This window comes from Bos mutus, chromosome 7 (genome assembly GCF_027580195.1).
Source record: "Bos mutus isolate GX-2022 chromosome 7, NWIPB_WYAK_1.1, whole genome shotgun sequence".
Lineage (NCBI taxonomy): Eukaryota > Metazoa > Chordata > Mammalia > Artiodactyla > Bovidae > Bos > Bos mutus.
This window is the reverse complement of record NC_091623.1, coordinates 4,826,335-4,844,129: the sequence shown is the minus strand read 5'-3', so window position 1 is coordinate 4,844,129 and position 17,795 is coordinate 4,826,335. Positions and strand designations below refer to the sequence as shown.

The 17,795-nt window shown below is 35.4% G+C and overlaps 1 protein-coding gene across 1 annotated transcript in view; it reads right to left on the bottom strand.

Moving 5' to 3' along the window:
• GABRA1 (gamma-aminobutyric acid type A receptor subunit alpha1) overlaps positions 1-14,534 on the bottom strand; it is a 56,160-nt gene extending 41,626 nt beyond the window's left edge. Inside the window, exons 1-3 of the mRNA XM_014476314.2 lie at positions 14,283-14,534; positions 11,880-11,968; positions 8,431-8,543 (exon numbers count right to left, since the gene is read on the bottom strand). Coding sequence (XP_014331800.1) covers positions 8,431-8,543; positions 11,880-11,953 — 187 coding nt within the window. The 5' untranslated portion in view covers positions 11,954-11,968; positions 14,283-14,534. The remainder of the gene's footprint in view (positions 1-8,430; positions 8,544-11,879; positions 11,969-14,282) is intronic.
• Positions 14,535-17,795: the final 3,261 nt, after the last annotated feature.

Genomic DNA, 17,795 nt, shown 5'->3' with positions numbered 1-17,795 from the left:
CACATACAACATATACATATTATTTATATTACATTATGTGCACACACATATATTCACAAACACACATATATGCATACACATATGCACATACACGGTTATAACCTCTGTAACAGCTAGACAGCAGTAGATCTGTTTTTACTAGGGATTTCCTACAATGTTGATATCCTGCTGATAAGTATTGAAGTAACAGATGTTTTGAAGTGATAATTCAAAAAGATGATTAGCGCTTGAGGCAAAAATCAGAAAAGCAGTGTAGTATAGTAAGTAGTAAGCACATTGGATTAAGAGTCAAAACACTTGGATTTTAACTCAGATTTTCCTAGAGAACAAGCTATGTGATTTTAGGCAATCCCTTAACGTCTCTTAGACTATTTTATTACTTCTTCAGTGAAGAAATAATACGTGCACAGTCAACTCCATTCTATTGGAGTGAAAGTCAAATAGATGTATTTTCTGCGTATGTTAATTTAGTCAACAAATGTTTATTGAGAGTTTTTTATGTGCTAGGAAGGCACTTTTCTAGATAACAGTTAATACACTGGTTAACAAAAGTGCAGTTGTTCCTGTTCTTCTGCAGCATATCTCATAGTCTTAGGTAGCACATATTTTAGGTAAATAGGTTAGAAACATAGACAGATAAACAGGTAGGTAGGTAGATAGAATTATACATAGTTGTGTATAAGCATATATGCACGAATTACACTAGTTAATGTCAGATCATTATAAATGCTCTGAAAGAAGAGATGGCATTTGACTTGTGACCTAGAAGGTGAGAAAAATTCAAGGATGAACAGATCCAGGCAAAGACATTTCAAGGAGAGGGAAGAATAAAGCAAAGATCTAAAGCATAAAAGAAAGAATAAAGCAAAGATGAGAATAAATGCTCTTTGTTTAAGAAAGTCCATGCATCTGGAACTTGGTGATGCTGATGATCATGGTATAAGATGGCACTCTAGAGGTAAGAGGGTCCACACTTAAAGAGCTCTTTATAGAAGCAGGTGACCTTTGTTCTAATGTAATAAGAAGCTTTGGGGTAATGAAGTGAAATAATGTTACTTGTGGTTTAAGAAGACAACTGATACTTTGTAAAGAGTGGATTGTAAGAGTGACTAATTTTTTTTTTAAATGGAAGAGGGAATCAATAGTGAAGAATTGTAGGTGGTATTTTGTTAGGGATTCCTATTACCACAATTTGTTTAATATGGCACTGCCCATATTTTCAATGGAAATGCTGTCTACAAAACCAATACAATATTGTAAAGTTAAAAAAAAAAAAAAATAAAAATAAAACCAAATGAAAGATTTTAAGACCAGATGGTGCACAAAACCATTAGCTACGCAGAACTCTAAAGGAACTAGACCTTCAGAAAAAATATACACATTGCAAGGAGGTGTACTGTAGCATTTATCGCCTTGTAGACAATACTATGGCACCCACTCCAGTACTCTTGCCTGGAAAATCCCATGGACAGAGGAGCCTGGTAGGCTGCACTCCATGGGAAAAAAAAAAAAGAAATGCTGTCTACTAAGGAACTCAGAATAATAGGAACTCAGAATAATATTCACTGGACCCAGTTCTGTGTGCTTGTAACTTATGAAGGAGGTTTATTGCCTCCTTCAAGCTACTTTGCTGCTATTAATCCACAGAGGCAGTCACTATATGGGGTCTGAATTGGCTAGCATTAGTCATTATAATAAAGTATTTCTTAAAACCCCACTTTGAAATGGTCCTGTTTAGAAATTGAAAATATTTTGAGCTCACTACATAACCATCAATTTATATTCCTGCTGTCTATGGGGTCGCGCAGGTTCGGACACGACTGAAGCGACTTAGCAGCAGCAGCAGCAGCATTGGACAATGTTTCAGCTCCCTGCCAATCTGCCTGGAGCAGCGTTTTTACTCCTTGTCCTTCGTTTCCATTCCCTTAACTCTTTACCATTTTCCCCTACCTGCTACTGTAGAGCCACTTAAAGTTGGTGATGCAACTGCTAAATCTGGATATGGAGTAGAAAATCCCATTTTGAAATGTCTAGCCAATACCTGGTCCTTTTGTGTTTTCAGATTTCCCGAACTCAGATGATATAAGCATCTCCCAGGGAATAAAGGTAAAGCATATTACAGCAGACATTCATCTCTCCTCCACTGAGAATGTCCCTCCTTAGCTCCTCATATCATGGCATTTCTATTGGGAGAGGGCAAAGCTTTAGAAAAGGATGTGATTGCTGTATTGGAGAAATGGGTTTCTTTCAGTCTGTATAAGTCTTGATCAAAATTGCCTAATATGCAATAGCTTTGAGGCATCATACTTTCTGTTCCCATTATAGAATTTTAATTATATGAGGATAATAATCTTGGAGGGATATGACATCCACTTAGGACTCGGTTTTAAGTTTTTCAAAATGGCAGAGTCCGTGACTATGAACAAGAAGATTCTCAACTCAGAAACACTGCAAGCACAATTTTTCAAATTCAGAACTCAAGTTCAAGCTGTAAAACACCGACCATCTAAAGAATATATTTATACACACACACACACACATATATATATATATATATTGAATAGTTCACATTCATTCTAGTATCAAGAGAGGAAATGTTAAGTATATAAAAAGGTCAAAAGTAACTGCACAAAATATAAACTGCAGTCGTTTACTAATAGTTTGGCCTTTATAACCTGAGCATAGTCTCATAGGCTACATTTTATCTTAGGAAGTGCTTGGCACAATGATCTATACACAAAAAGGAAAAATGGAAACAGGGAGTTTTAAAACATGCTAAAACATTCCTCTGGGCATCTCATTTGGATTCATTAGACAAGCTGGCTTCATGAGCTGACTGGATCTCTTAGCCAGTAAAGGTTAAAAGGTGTTCTCTGTTCATTTTAGCAGTTCTTCTTGTGTCTTTGGTAACTGCTCTTCCTCTAAAGTTCAATTGAATTATGGACTGTCTAGATATAGTATTTCAGTGGAAATAGACTGCATTAAGCCAAAGTCTGAGCATCTGCTCCACACCTTGCATTAAAAGCACCAGACAAAGCTATAGCAAATTCAAAAAGAAGAATTCTAGAGTGGAATTTCAAAAGTGAATAAGAAAAGCTATTAATTGGTAAAGTAAATGTATCAACAGCAATAACAAATACTGGAGAAGTCTAATATTTTAAATTGTTTTGGGGGTACTGTCAGTAGTTTACGATCTTTTTTTATTGAAAGTGAATATATTGTGACGTAATATCTTGTCCTCTAAATTTTTGAAATTCTGGCTTTTGAATATAAATACAAAATGTATGCTTTAAGTTAGGTAAACATGGATAAAATGGTTGCCTCTGATTTCAACATCACACAGCATATAAAAGCATAAAAAAGATGATATGAATATCAGATTTCACCTTGAGATAAAGTCTAGTTACCTAAAGTTTATAAAGTTGCACAAAATTTCACAGAAGTTAATCTGATTTTTTTCCCCTTAGAGCACGCTTTAGTGTTCCACCTTGAATTATTTTGACATAAAGAAACATAACCCAAGATGCCAAGTTAATTCCCCAAGGAGCCAATACCGCTTTGCCAGCAGCACTCATATCCAGTCCGGTCTCCTTGCCTGGTGGGAGACACTTATTATCTTAAAGCTGAGATCTCCTGCAATAATTAGGCTAGAGGAAGTCTAAAAGGTCTCATACAGGCATAAAAAAATCAAAAATTGGGAAAATCAAGAAGATAAGGAGTATGCTTTGAGGCATAGATTGTTTATCAAATAGTATATCAGTGCTCAAATACCTTAAGAGGAAATCCCAGCCATATTCCAGTTATAAATACTTATCTAACTGATAGCTTCAATTAAGTAAAATCTAAAACAACGACAACAACCCAATTCTGTAACACAGGAAAAAGAAGAAAATCTTAACTAAATATGTTAAGTTTATAGTAGGAATAAATAAGTAGTTTTGCTGGTGGCTCCGTGGTAAAGAACCCGCCTGTAACGCAGGAGACGTGGTAGGAGCCTCAGGTTTGATTCCTAGGTCAGGAAGATCCCCTCGAGTGGAAAATGGCAACCCACTTCAGTATTCTTGCCTGGAAAATTCCATGGACAGCCCATGGGGTTGCAAAAGAGTCAGACACGACTCAGTGATTAAACAACATCAGGAATAAAGTCAATTCTCTACCTACATCCCTACCTACCAATTTACTTCTCCCATCCATCTGGGTTTGTCACGTGATGAGTACACATGGGTATTCTTTCACTGCAAAGAGAGACGCAGCCTGTCTAAATGGTGGGGCAGAGAGGGCGGGAAAGATGTTACTGGAAGGACACTGCTTCTCCTTAAAAACCTGAAAACTTTCTTCAGAATGCAGTTTTGGATCTTGGTTTCTTACCCCTACTCCTAGAGTGCAGGGAAAGCCAATGTGATAGTGGCTGAAATTGTACCCAGATAGGTGTAATCGGTGGGGGGGAGCATCGTTTAATTTTTTAGAAAGTTGGAGAAAATTTAGGCTTCTTTAGTTTTAGATTCACAGCCAATAAGGAGAAACCTTGAGAAAGATTTCCTCAGAAGGTGTTTGGTTTGGTCTTGATTTAAAATGAAAAGAGGGATCTTGATTAATCAAGGAACACCTTAGCCTAGCCATACTCGGAACACAGACGCCTCTCCCGTACCAGTTTCTCTAGCTGTTCTCCTCTGCCTCTCCAGCTCTCTCACTTTTCTCTATTCTTTCTCCTTATTTTCAATACCCTCTTTCAATACCCTCTTGCTCTCCTTTCTGCTCTAACCTTTCCTTTCTTATTTTGCTTTTTTGTTTTCTGGATTTTATATCCTCTCCTTTCTCAACCATTTTATTCTTTTGTGGTAACCATGCTTTAGGCACAAGCCTTTCAAAAACATTCTTCGGTCCCTGGTTGCAAGGAAGAAGGAGCCCTCTCTACACCTTGCCCTCAAAGAAGGCAGTATTAGATGAGAATGAACTCAACAATCACTGACAATTTTGATTTTATTCTCTGGCTACAGACTATTTCAATTCAAGTTTATTTAAAGACTTCCTTTCTTAATTTTGTACTTAAAATATGAATTTGCCAAATGTTTTTCTCTTTATGTCCCTGAATAGAGGATATTACTAGAATTCCACACACTATCCTTTTTAGTGTTTTCTTTTTTAAATTAGCCTTCCAGGATATCATTTTTTATGTTGTCCTTAATTTTTTTTCCCCCTAAGGATTGCTTTTGACCCTGAAAAGATAGTCTTTTTTAAACAGTTATACAATAATTGCAACCTCCTATCATGTGGATGAACCATGTTATATATTTGTTTCTTAATTTTTGGATCTAGGGTGTACATTTCCAAAGAGTAACGTTACACCTTTGGATGCTGTATGTGTTTCTAAAAAACAGGTCATGATGAAGCTGCACGTACTAGAGTTTCCTACATTAGTCTCAAGTCTTAGCTTATCACGTTTCTATATTTTATCAAGACATTCAGAACAAAATATCTCTGCCTTCTGCACAATGTTGTTATTTTTATAAAACCAGACTTTTATCATAATAAAGAAAGACAGTGGGCTCCTTTCTCTTGCAAGAAAAGATTATTCCAGCTGTGATCATGAACCTACTATGAGGAAATTTTTACCCCATTTATAAGCTAATGATAATCTTTCAAGTATTGCCTCTACGTAGTTTTTGCATTGAAAAGCAAATGAATCATGTAAAAAATTGATTTTTATAATGGAGAGCTACTACAATGCATGTTAAATTTAGCTTACCAGAAATCTATGGTAAAGACATAGAATTAAATAATTCTGTAGAAATGTATGTAATAGATAATTTCAATTTATAGCATCCAAATATCATGCATGATGTTAACATTTTTTCTCTAATTCTATAGCTGATTATGTTTATAAAATATCTAAAAACCGTGTTTAATATTTAAGGTTGTATTTTTCTAAAGGCAGATGAACATTCTCAAAATGTACTTAAACAAGTAAATGGCTCTGGAGATAGGGTAATAAACACTTAAAACTGAAAAGGCACTCCAAAAAATGACAAAAATTAAGTTAGTATTAAAACTTTTTCATAAATCTCAAATCCATCAGATTGAATTGCAGTATGTTCTAGAATGACACATAAAACAGAAATAGAGGAGTTATTTAGGCTACTTTTAAATTTGTTTTCATGTCTAGCATAACCTCAAAATCACCATTTCCAGAAATCACAAATATCAGAAAATCCTTTTTAAAAAGAATAAAGCAGGCCCATTTTAAAACTTTTTCCTGAGCCCTTGAATCCTCTACTATGGTAGAGGACATTATATTCACTTCAATTAAAAAGAATATATCTTATCTATATTTAGCCTACCATTACTCTGTTCTTTACATAACTATTTTTGTTATTCTGAGGGGGTTAAATAGATAATATATTAGATTCCATGAAAATTGCTGCCTGAATTAATGTAATTGCTTCTGTATCATAAATTCACTACTATCTTGAGTCTTGAAAGAGTAGCTTTTCAACTCATTCTGAGTCTGTATTATATATTTTCCAGGTTTGTGGCTCTCCAAGATTTAGGTATACATATGAGGAGTAGGTGAAATGCTTCCTACTTACATGATATTTGATTAAAGAATTAACATACACATTTATTAAAGTTATTATACATAATTAAATTTAAATGAGCAGTCATGGGTGTGTTATCTGTACTCCAAATAACAATACGACCACATAGCTGATTATTAAAGAAGGTGTGTGTGTGTGTGTGTATGTGTGTGTGTAAAATTGTTTAACAAACTTAAAACTATGCACAGAACTTAAAAGAGGATACTCATATTCACATGTTAAAGTATTAAACGCAATTTCCTAAACTAGAATGAAGATAAGATTTTCTAGATATATTATAAAATTCTAAAGATTTTCTATGGATTGATATGGAGAAGGAAGATGAATAAGTAAAGAAATCAGATGCATGCCCATTTGTAAAAGTTATTATCACTATTCTGACTTTCTTTTTGTCTGTTCCTCCCCTACCTGCAGTCTTTGCAATTTATTTCAAATTTTATAAACTAAGAACAATTTTCCTGAAACCACTCTAGACGTTTAGATATACACAGATTTTATATTAATACAGCACACAGACATTTATGCACTCTATTTTGTGACTGATACATTTTATTCCTTAATACTTTTTCAAAGAACTTCGTAAGGGGAAACCAAGTGGAATACAACAAACCTGGAGGAATTTGTATAGCATGTCCTAGAACGAATGCTTGAGATTGATAGGAAAGGACATCTGGTAAGACCTTTGACATATTTCTGAATTGCGCCTTTGACAAAGGAGTTTCCGTTAAACCTCTGAGACATTAATGGCATTTGGCGGCCTCAAAGCAGACCTACGACCCATACCCCTGTGATCACACTACCTAAAGTATTAAAACGAAGATTCTAAATCCATGATACCATTCTGTTTTAAAATCACAAATTGAATTCTTAAGCTTCTTATTCTTTGCATATCTTTGCTGTCTAGATGGAGAAGAGATGAATTTCTTAAAACTGCCATTTCATAGTAACTTAAATATTGCTATTCAATAGTTTCAACAAATGCTCTGGAGAAAGTACAGCATAAGTTATAGTTGGGAGTCATACATTCTAACCTTTGTTTCTTATGTGACATTGAACAATAATTCATTTCTTTGCCTCATTTGTTTTACTCTGAGATCAATATTTTGTTTTGACTTCATTATTCTTTGCTTAACTAAATAAGATAGGTTGGTTATCTTATTCAAAGGCTATTTAAATACATGTGTAATGTCTTGTACTATTTGCTTTTGTTGTTATAAATATTGTATTATTAAGTGCTATCTTCTTCCTGAGTAGAAATTCATTAGTAAACCAATTAACTGGTATACAAAGAAAAATAAATTTTTACTATAGAAAATTACAGTTTAAATGCACCGAGATAAAAAATACTACCATCTATCTCATTCACCTTTCGTCCCAGAGATGGGGTTAATCTAACACAAAATAGTGGATCCGTCTGTAATATTCCACAAGAAATGTTTACAGCAACAGATTCAGAGATATTTTAATTGAATCCAATGCAAACAAAGCAAGGTGGAATGAAATAGCAGTGCAGTCTTTGGGTTGGAAGGGAGACTATTACCTGCCTTTCTCCCTTGTAAAATCAAATCATACTTACAAACGATTATGAATGTCAAGTAAATGTAACATTACTTTCATGACATTATGAGAAGTTTGAATTGCCTTTTATCACATTGAGTATGTGCATGGGATGACCATGGAAAATTGAATTAACATTGGGCAATCTATTGAAAATAGGATGAGTCATTACACTACATGCTGTCTCTCTTCTTACTTTACCATGTAGAGGGAAGCAATGCTTTAATAGTAAAGCTTAGTATTGTTCTCTAAAATAAAACACAATGATGCTACTCACCTCCTAATCCCGGTCTCAGGCGATTGTCATAACCATCTAGGAGTCGGTCCAAAATCCTGGTGAAGACAGTGGTGTTGTCTTTAAGTTCATCTTGTAATGAGGGTTGTCCATAGCTGAAATATTAGAGGCAATAGCTAAATTATACATTTCGACTAAAACCTTTTTCCAAATAAAGCCTTCTGCAATTTTTTCAACTTCCTTTCTATTGAGTCTTAATTTGAAAATTCCTTCTGGTAAAGTAAAAAAAAAAAAAAAAATCATAGCTTAATTCTTAACATTTTCTTATATTTGTTCTCATAGATGATATGCTCTATATTCTAATATTTCTAACTATGGAAGGAAAATTAGAGGACCTGAGTTGTCTCTTTACCTTTATAATGCTCATTGTGTGTACAGAGTTGTAATGCATGTTTTCTCTGGGCAAGCAAGAGCATTAATGCACACTACTGAAAAACCAAAATCTGGGAAACTTCTTCCCAAATTAAAAAAATGTATTTATGAGCTACCAAAATAATTAATAGCTCTGTTTTCATTTAATATGTAGCATAATCCTAAAGTTGCATCTACCAACATCCCTCCCTTCGTCCACTTCCTATGTTTCTTTTGTGGTTTTTTACATTCTTTAAGGTGTTTAAATGAGAAAAATAGATAGAACGTGTTACTTATGATAATAATTTGTTCACATCAGTGTGTAATTTCTATTTCCATTAAGGTTTATGAACCAATAAACCAAAACTTTTTATAATTTGTCTATTCAAACCTCTAATTAATTGAATTTTTGTCCTTGTTGGTCTTAGAAGTAAAATATACCTTGGAAAAGGTAAGAGCCAATATTCTTAACTTATGGTTTTACTAAGCAATAATGCAGGATTACTGTTTTAAGAAAGCACAGCTATTTGTGAGCAGAGTTTGAACTAGAATCCAGTTTTCTTTAACTTTTAGTCTAAAACATTATTTTCATTCTTCTATATCAGAGTAATTATTTCGGTTTAATTCTTTCTATGTGAATGTCTAGTTTTTAATCCCTTATCATTACTAGTCTTTGAATTTTGATCATGTAATAATCACAGTTCAAATATGCTGTATTTATTGTATCAATCACATTATTATCTATGCTCCTTAAGTCATATTTTATGTAATGATTAAGATGACACTTCCAAAATACTTTGGGAGAAGAGTCTTCTATTTTAGGATAGATCACACTTACGGATACATTTCATTGATAGCTCTGACCTTGAGAAAAAATGAATATAGAGTATAAACTAAAAAACTGACATAAAAATATCACTCTCATACTTTCTGCGTAATATGCTTTTGGTTTCTTACTTGTGTGTTTATATTACTGATCAATCTAAGAAAAATAGTAACAGTTGAAACCAAAATTCACTTATTTGACAAAAGCAAGAAATATAATCAAGTATCAATTAAAAAACAAACACTGTTGTTTAGGTAATTAATGTTATATTGGTAAAATGCAAAACTTTTCTGATAAAATTTTAATTAGCTATTATAACTAAAATCTATTCATGAATATGAAATATATTAAATGTGCCTCTTTGAACAGTTTTACAGTATCACAAATTCAACATTAATACCATGTAGATTGAGGGTTTACTCTCTTTTTGCAAAGTTAAAGATCTTCCTGGTTTCTGAAATCAAATTTTCAACAAGCTCTGTGTCTTCTAGGATGTTTCATAGCAGATGACAGCAGTAAAGCAAAAATAGTTTTCTGAAGGCAATTATTTTTAAAAACTCATTGTCACAAAACCTACTGCCATGCATGCATCTTTCAAGGATACTAGAAGGTCATCTTGATAAAGGTAGAGAAGAAATGCTAGCACACTTTGAGTTGTGAATAGGGCCTGATCAAGTATTCTAAGGAATAAGCACTAAAATAAGAAGGGGGGAAATGATGAGGTGAAGTGACATGACAGAGCATATTAGATTATTGCTAATATGATTCCCCTAAAATGGAGTGGTCTATTACCTTTACCTGCATTTCCTTTGTTTTTATAGCGTATCTCAAATTCAGGAAAGGCTTTTCTCCCCCTGGTTTGATTTTATAAATGTTGTTCTCACCAGTTGTTTGCACTGGAATACAAATGCCAAAAGAGTCTTTTCCCTCCCTCCCAGCAAACCATTTCTGCTCTGCCAACTGGAATGATAATCATTCTTTTATGAGATTTTCTTAATCAGGTTATACTTCATCTTTAATTCTCATTTACTATGTAATTGTCAGAGAATAAGCCTAAGATAAAGATCAAGATTATTTATTTGCTGTTAAACACTCATGCCAATGTAATGTCTCCTAAACTGAATATATAATTTATAATTTGTAGAGAAATGTCAGATACAGTACTTGATTTTGATTCCGTATGAGCCACTATATAATAAAAAACTGTGCACTAACTCCATCTACAGGTCATCACAATAGTAACACTTGATATAATTTTTCAAAAGCAGTGAGGAACCTTTTACTCCTCAGATTAAGAGTATCTGACAATAATACATTTCCTGTTCATCTGGCAGTCATTATTCACCATGCACAATAACAAACATTAAAAATGGACAACTCAATTGAAAAAAATCCTCCTAAGTCCTTATATTTCCAGACTATTCCATCTCTCTGCCTTAACTTGTAAGGATTCACTTTTCATTACATTATGGAGAATCTTGCATTTTTATAGTATGGCTAAGACTTTGGCCACAGGAATAGATTACACTAGAAATGTAAAAGCAGATAAAGGAGAATCTGAAATACTTGGTCATTTATATCTTTGCTATTATAATGTATCTATATGCTCGATGGGATCATTAGCTAATATTTTGAATATAGTTAATCATATTATTACATTTTTCTCATAACTTGTATCCACAGTAAACTTAAATAGAGAAGTTCAGTTTTATCTTCTGTTCTTAAATGTGTCTAGTATACTCTACTTCTATTAGTTATACAAGTAATAGATTCAAAACAAAATGCACATGCATTTATAAAGAATTCTAACATTCAAATTAAAAATATTATTCTAAAGTTTCTCCTTGCACATAGTCAGAAGTTACTCTATGATCTTGGCAACTAGTTAGAAATTTTCTTGTTGGAAAACCAACTTACATAGTATGCAGATATTAATTGGGGTAACTTTTTTTATGAATTAGGAAACTGCATGTTTTGTTCAGTTACAACTGAGCAGTGAAAAGTTCAATTTAAGAATTAAATGGTGAATTAACACATTCCTTAACAAAAGCGTGTTAAGTGTATTCTGACTAACATGCAAATAAGATGATTATTTTTTCATACTGTTCCACTTTATTAGCTGGAATTTTATTGCAGTTAAGTTTTTTTAATTCCCTTAGTCATGAATTTATCCAAGGTTAATTTTCTTCACTCTGAAAGAATAAATGAAAAGTTACAGAAATTCTCATGCAGATTTAAAATAAAGGGTCCCCACCTTCTTCCAGTCAGTGTGCTCAGAAAGAGGGTCCAGGCCCAAAGGTAGTCAGAGAGACCCGGACTTTTCTTCATTGCGGGCTTGTGCAGCTGAAAAGTAGAACAAGTAGAGATCAATGTCTCTTGCAAGAAACATCAGGTTATAACCACTAGGGCTGACTGAGGCAGTTCAGATAAATGCTTTGAAGTCAGGAAATGACCTCACTGGGATATGACACCTCATTGGAAGCAATGGAAACCTGGACCATCCATTCTCCACTTTCCCTTCCATTTCTCCATTCAGAAATATAAGTGTCTTAATTTCTCCTGTAAAAGAATACAAGTTGAAATGCTCTCAGGTGATAATATTGCTCAACATAAAATTGGGTTGTTTTTTTCTATAGGCTTTATATTTCCAGTATAGTTTGAATTACTTTCCTCTTGTTTATCATCTGATAAATTTGACCTTTCTGATTTGAGTTCCCACAACTGCACTGTGCATTAAAAATCTTCAGCTGGTGTCTGCAACAGAGAGAGCATGTCTGGGGGCTGTGATGGGGTAGGTTAGTATGCTTTGATGACTGAATTCATCTTGAGGTTCTGGATACACCTTGATTTCAGAAGCAACTGCTATTTATCTTAAAAAAAAAAAAAAATCATGAGATACACTGTTGAATCCTGAAGTCGTGCTTGTAATTCTCTGCCTGTGATTGCCTTGTTAAATATGCTCACTAATGCTTCTGTGGGGCTAAAGGACACACTTTATAGTCAGTCCATGTGCTGGTCTCTCACACACAAACCACACTCACATAAATGCACACAAACATGCCTACACATATCTTTTAAGCCCTCTTGGATTCTGCCGGGTTGCTGCTAGAAAATGTTTCATCTCAAACAGATGGAAACTGGAGTGCTTTGCTTTGCATGAATAAGGGAATCTTTTTTTCCCTCTTAGGTAAAGTGCAATCAATCACCGTCTGATTGCTGAATTTAGACTTGGTAGTGGGATGCTGGAAGAATGGAGGAGTCTGGAAAGCTTAGAGAATTTTTAAAATTATAATCTATTTGTGCAGTTAGTTTTTAAAAATAAGTGCACTACCTGGAGAAGGAGAAGATATGGTAACACTCTACTTGAATGTGCTATAATTGATTCCAGTTATGAAAATGTTCAAGGTAAAATTTGTTAGCACTTCCCTGAATCCCTCAGGAGGGTCCGTGATTAATGGATTGCAAGTCTTTTAAAGCATATTTTTTATGAGACACTCTATAGTTTAATGTGGTATGCCTTTAAATACATCTACACAAATGCTTTCCGCACTCTCTGGGATCATTTATATTAGTAAAAATAATTCCAAATGGCAATGTAAGCAATGAAACATAATTAAGGTGCTTAAAGTGGACAGTCTAGATCTAGAGATAAGAACTGTGAGATTCATAGTTTTTCCCTAAACTAGTGACTGCTTTTAACATAGAAGAGCTGAATAGGACAAGGAATATTGGATAAATATCCTCATGTTAAAATATTGCATCAAAATTGCATAATTATATTAATCTTTTATTAATCTTCAACATGTTATGAAGGAAAAACAACTTCCCCTACCCTATTAATATTTGTTTATCTTTATTAAAAAAAGAGTAATTCCCGAAGGAATAAATGAAACAAAACAAAAACCCCAAAGCAAGATACCATTGCTTTCTGTCCTCTTCTGACATTTTAAAAAGAGGAAAACAAACCTATCATGGCACTTGAGTTGTTGAGTAAGAAAGTTTCTTGCAAATACAAACATAATAGTTTAAAAGAAACGCTAAGCTGTCTCCTAACCCTTTTCCACCTTCAACCTCCTCTCATCAAACACACTCCAAACACCCATATCCCATGCCACCCACATCAAATGAGAACTTGAGTTTTTTCGTGTTCAGAATGGGAGAGACCCCTACACCAGAGGGCATTTCAGCAGCGTCCACCGGAAAGGAGAAAAGAGGCTTTTTTTTTTTTTTTTTTTTTTGCAGCCAGGAGCGTGCCTTCCCTAAGATATGCAACGTTGAGACAGGTTTTCTATACCAGCGTCTTAACTTTAGAGGATGCCCCCACAACGCCCCTCCCCACTTCACCTCAGCTCCCTTTTGCCAAAAAAAAAAAAAAGACCAAAACAACATGTCACCACCCACCCCGCGAAATACATTCAAATCTGCCTGCCAAAGGAAGGAAAGAAAAGAAGACGGAGAAAATAAAAATAACGACGATAATGCTCCTAGACCGCTGCGGTTTTAACCCTGAAAGAAAAACATTCGTTGTGTCTACCTGCTATGTGATCAGGTTCTTGTCCTGTTCCCTCTTTCTCTTTTCCCTATTGCATTCTGGTCTCTCCAGCAAGGAAAAGGCACGTTCAAAGCTCTGCGTGCTGCGGTCCGAAGCCGCACTTACCTCGGGCCCCCTCTGGGCACAGGATCGCTCCAGACCCGGGAAAAGTCTGCGAGAGAAAATCGTGGAGAGCTGGAAGCCGGCGCGAGTCCGCGAGTCCGCGAGTCCGGGCGCGCCGGCAGCGGAGGGGCGTCCTCGCTCCGCCGCTCACTCACTCGGTCTGAGCGGGCTGAGCCATCATGGACTCTGCGTGCTCCTTTGCTGAAGATTTCACACCCGAGTATGCTTCCCTATATTCCAATCTGCAGCTATACAACAAAAGATTTTTCTTTACCAAGACAGTAGTAATACGTCCCAGGGCAAACCGGATGTGAAATAGGCGGTGACTTCATGCCAGAGAGATTTTATTTTAGAAAGGAAGGTGGTACCAGCCTCTGGATCTGGAGACCAATCCGCCCATTTTTTATTTGCAGCACAATTTAACTTGCACCGCTCTGGCCCTAATCCCCTTCTCTGAGCTGCAGGCTCAAATCCTTCTACAATCTGCTGCAAGCTTTCCCTTTTTGGGGGGGAGTAGAGACGGGGGAGGGAAGAGTAGAAAGGGTTAGAGGCACAGGGACTATCCTCAGAATCTCTTCACACTTGCAATGTACGAACCCTCTATTTTAAGGTTTGCCTATTAAAAATACAACCGATCAGTATAACTATTCCACCTTTGATCAAATATTTAACCACTGCATGCATATGAATGGATGCAAGCTATGAGACAGGGAGGTGGAGGGTTCCACATGTGGAAAGCGCACTCTCTTCTCGCCTGTCTCGCTCACACGCACTCCCACACGTCTGGGTCCTTGTGTCTTGCAGAGTCACGAATGATGAGGGCTAGGAGGGAAGAGCTCTGGCCGGTGGGGAATTGGCCACCCGCGTGAGAGAGTCTTTCGCACTTTGACAGGTTATCAGCGCTTTCCACCTCTCCTCAGTCTGCAGGTTAGAGGACAGCAAGAACGCGCTCTGGAACCGGGTTTTTAATCTTTGGAGGAAACTGTTTGTTTATGTCATGATTGAGAAAAGATAACCTCCTTTAAATATGAATTATGCTGTTTTCCTAGGACCAGGAGTATTTAACTTTAAATAATTCGCCCAGATCATTTCTAGGCAAGCGTCGTATCTCTATTTCCGGATTCATTCCCTTGCCTTGTAACTCCATCATTCTCTGGATTAGAAAAATGAGAGAGAGGGGACGAGAGAAGATGAACAGAAAGATTTTTAGAAGTCAGGTCAAACAAAGCCTGCTTCTAGTTTTTTTTTTTTTCTTTTCTCTTTCCTCTTCTATTACCCTCCCTGGTGGCTCTCCACCCACGAATAATTATACACTGAGGGAAGGAGGGTATGTTTGAACATCAGTCTAACTACATTTCCAGGGAACCAGGGACGACTTGTAGTTCTCTCCTCGGATTTTGTGAATGGGAGTTTGTAGCAGAGAGGAGGTGGGTGCTGTGTTTCTGGAAGCATTTACTGAAATGACCTGATGCTGTGGGAATTGTCCCTTCAGCACTTTCTTTCCCCTGGACTAGGTAGCAGCAGGTGCTGAAAAGAAAAGATGGGACTCCTCTATGCAGTTCTTCTGGTGAACAAGGTGTGAACTTTGGTGAGCTTCCTAGCCATTTTCCCAGGAGGATTTCTAGCAGAGGAGACATTTCTGATACGGTTGTATCTCTGGTAAGGAAAGAGAAAAATTTACATGGCCAGTTTATACCACTCATGCATTTTTGATTCTACAAGTGTTCCTTGACTGTGCTTGCAACACAATCAGCTTATATGATTGAAACTTAAAACAAGTGATTGAAATAATAAGAAATATATAATTGAAGATCACATTCAGAGTTGGGCTTGGTTTCTTCTGAATTTTGAAGGAGAAGTGTTACTGGGAAGTTATTTTAGAAATGAATCTTCAAGGAAGGGAGACTTCAAGATTATTTCATAATACCTTTGTTTCTGGGCAGTAATTGCTTACTCTGTTCAGACACAACAAATGTAATGTATTCTTAACAATAGCCGCTGAAGGAGCATCAAGAGTTTCCCTGTGTGACATTACCCTTTATTTTATTTATCCATTAATTTACTTATTTATTAAGCAGTTCTGAGAATAAACTTCACATTTGTAAGGTTTCAAAACCCCGGGTTAACAATTAGAAAACATTATTTTCTTACCTGACAATATAAAATGCAATTTCATAGTTCTGTTTTGACTTAAGAGACTGATACTCCTAAACATGACGCAATTTAGATTTTTTTCCTGCCTTTGGCTTTATAGTCACAGCTCCTTTTATTTCTCTTTACAAATTGAGAGTGAGTTTATGACTAATGACATACAACCAAATCACTCTGCTGATTGTTTTTTTGAGCATAAACACTGAACTTTATCATTTGAGCAATGATCTCTGAAAACAATGCCAATCACATCTTACTTGAGACTAAAAGTGTTATGTGACTCTCCAGCAAGCTACAACTGCACATTTCCATAACTTTCAAAACAAATGAATATTTATGAATAATTAACGAATTTATCTGAAAACTATGGTAAAAATATGAAAATGGAAATACCCATATGATGATTCTCTATTTAAGATACAGTATTTACAAGATAGGTTTTGCTAGATGATGTATATATAATTTCTTTTGGGACATGTATGTTTTTAATGAATAAATTGTGGATGTTTAAAATATTGATAGTTTGACTATTCCAAAAAAAGCATTGGAATTCTAAATTATGAGTGTGGTTATTATTTTCCATCTAAGGTGTCATTAACAGGTGCACATAAAACCAGGGAATAAACCATAAGAAATTAATGGCAAAGCAGTCATTTATTTTATATGGTCTGGTTACATTGACTCTTTTAGATAGGTGTTGACATTTTTGTTTTTTTTTCTTTTACCTGGTTGTGGGGGGGGGGAAACCCTTTAAAGTGATTGTGCCTCTGATTGAATTAAGTTCCTAAAATCACAATAACCATGATGTTTAATATTCTTAAAATGTTTACTTATTGCCAAATAATGTGCTAATCAGTGTGCATAAATCATTCCATTTATTCTCAGATCTGTGAGAGATAGTCTTATATCCCTCTTTTACAAATCATTCAATAAATTATGGATTAGAGAGAGCTAGAGATTTGCCCAAGGTCACACAGCTAGTGAATGTTTGTGTTAGAATGCAAACTCAGATCTTCTAACTTCAAAGCTTATCCTCTTAACTACATCTCTACATGACTTTATTTCCTTAAGATGTGGTTGTGAGTTCATGTTTAGATCTGTTTTATTCTTATGTCTATGTTTGACCATCTTCAGAGCAGTCACATAAAACCTACCTCTGAGTATTTAAAAAAGGTGTTTATTCGTGATGAGCTTCTTTCTTTTGATGATATAATGCATCCAATTGCACCATGGTGTCAGGCTCACTTTAGTATTTGGAAGTTTTCTGCTATTTTCCTCTATCTCATGAGGCTAGTGGTGAAATCCCTTTGAAACAGTCACTAGTTCTGGGCAGAAGGGACTTGAGGTCAAACCTAGGACCAGAGA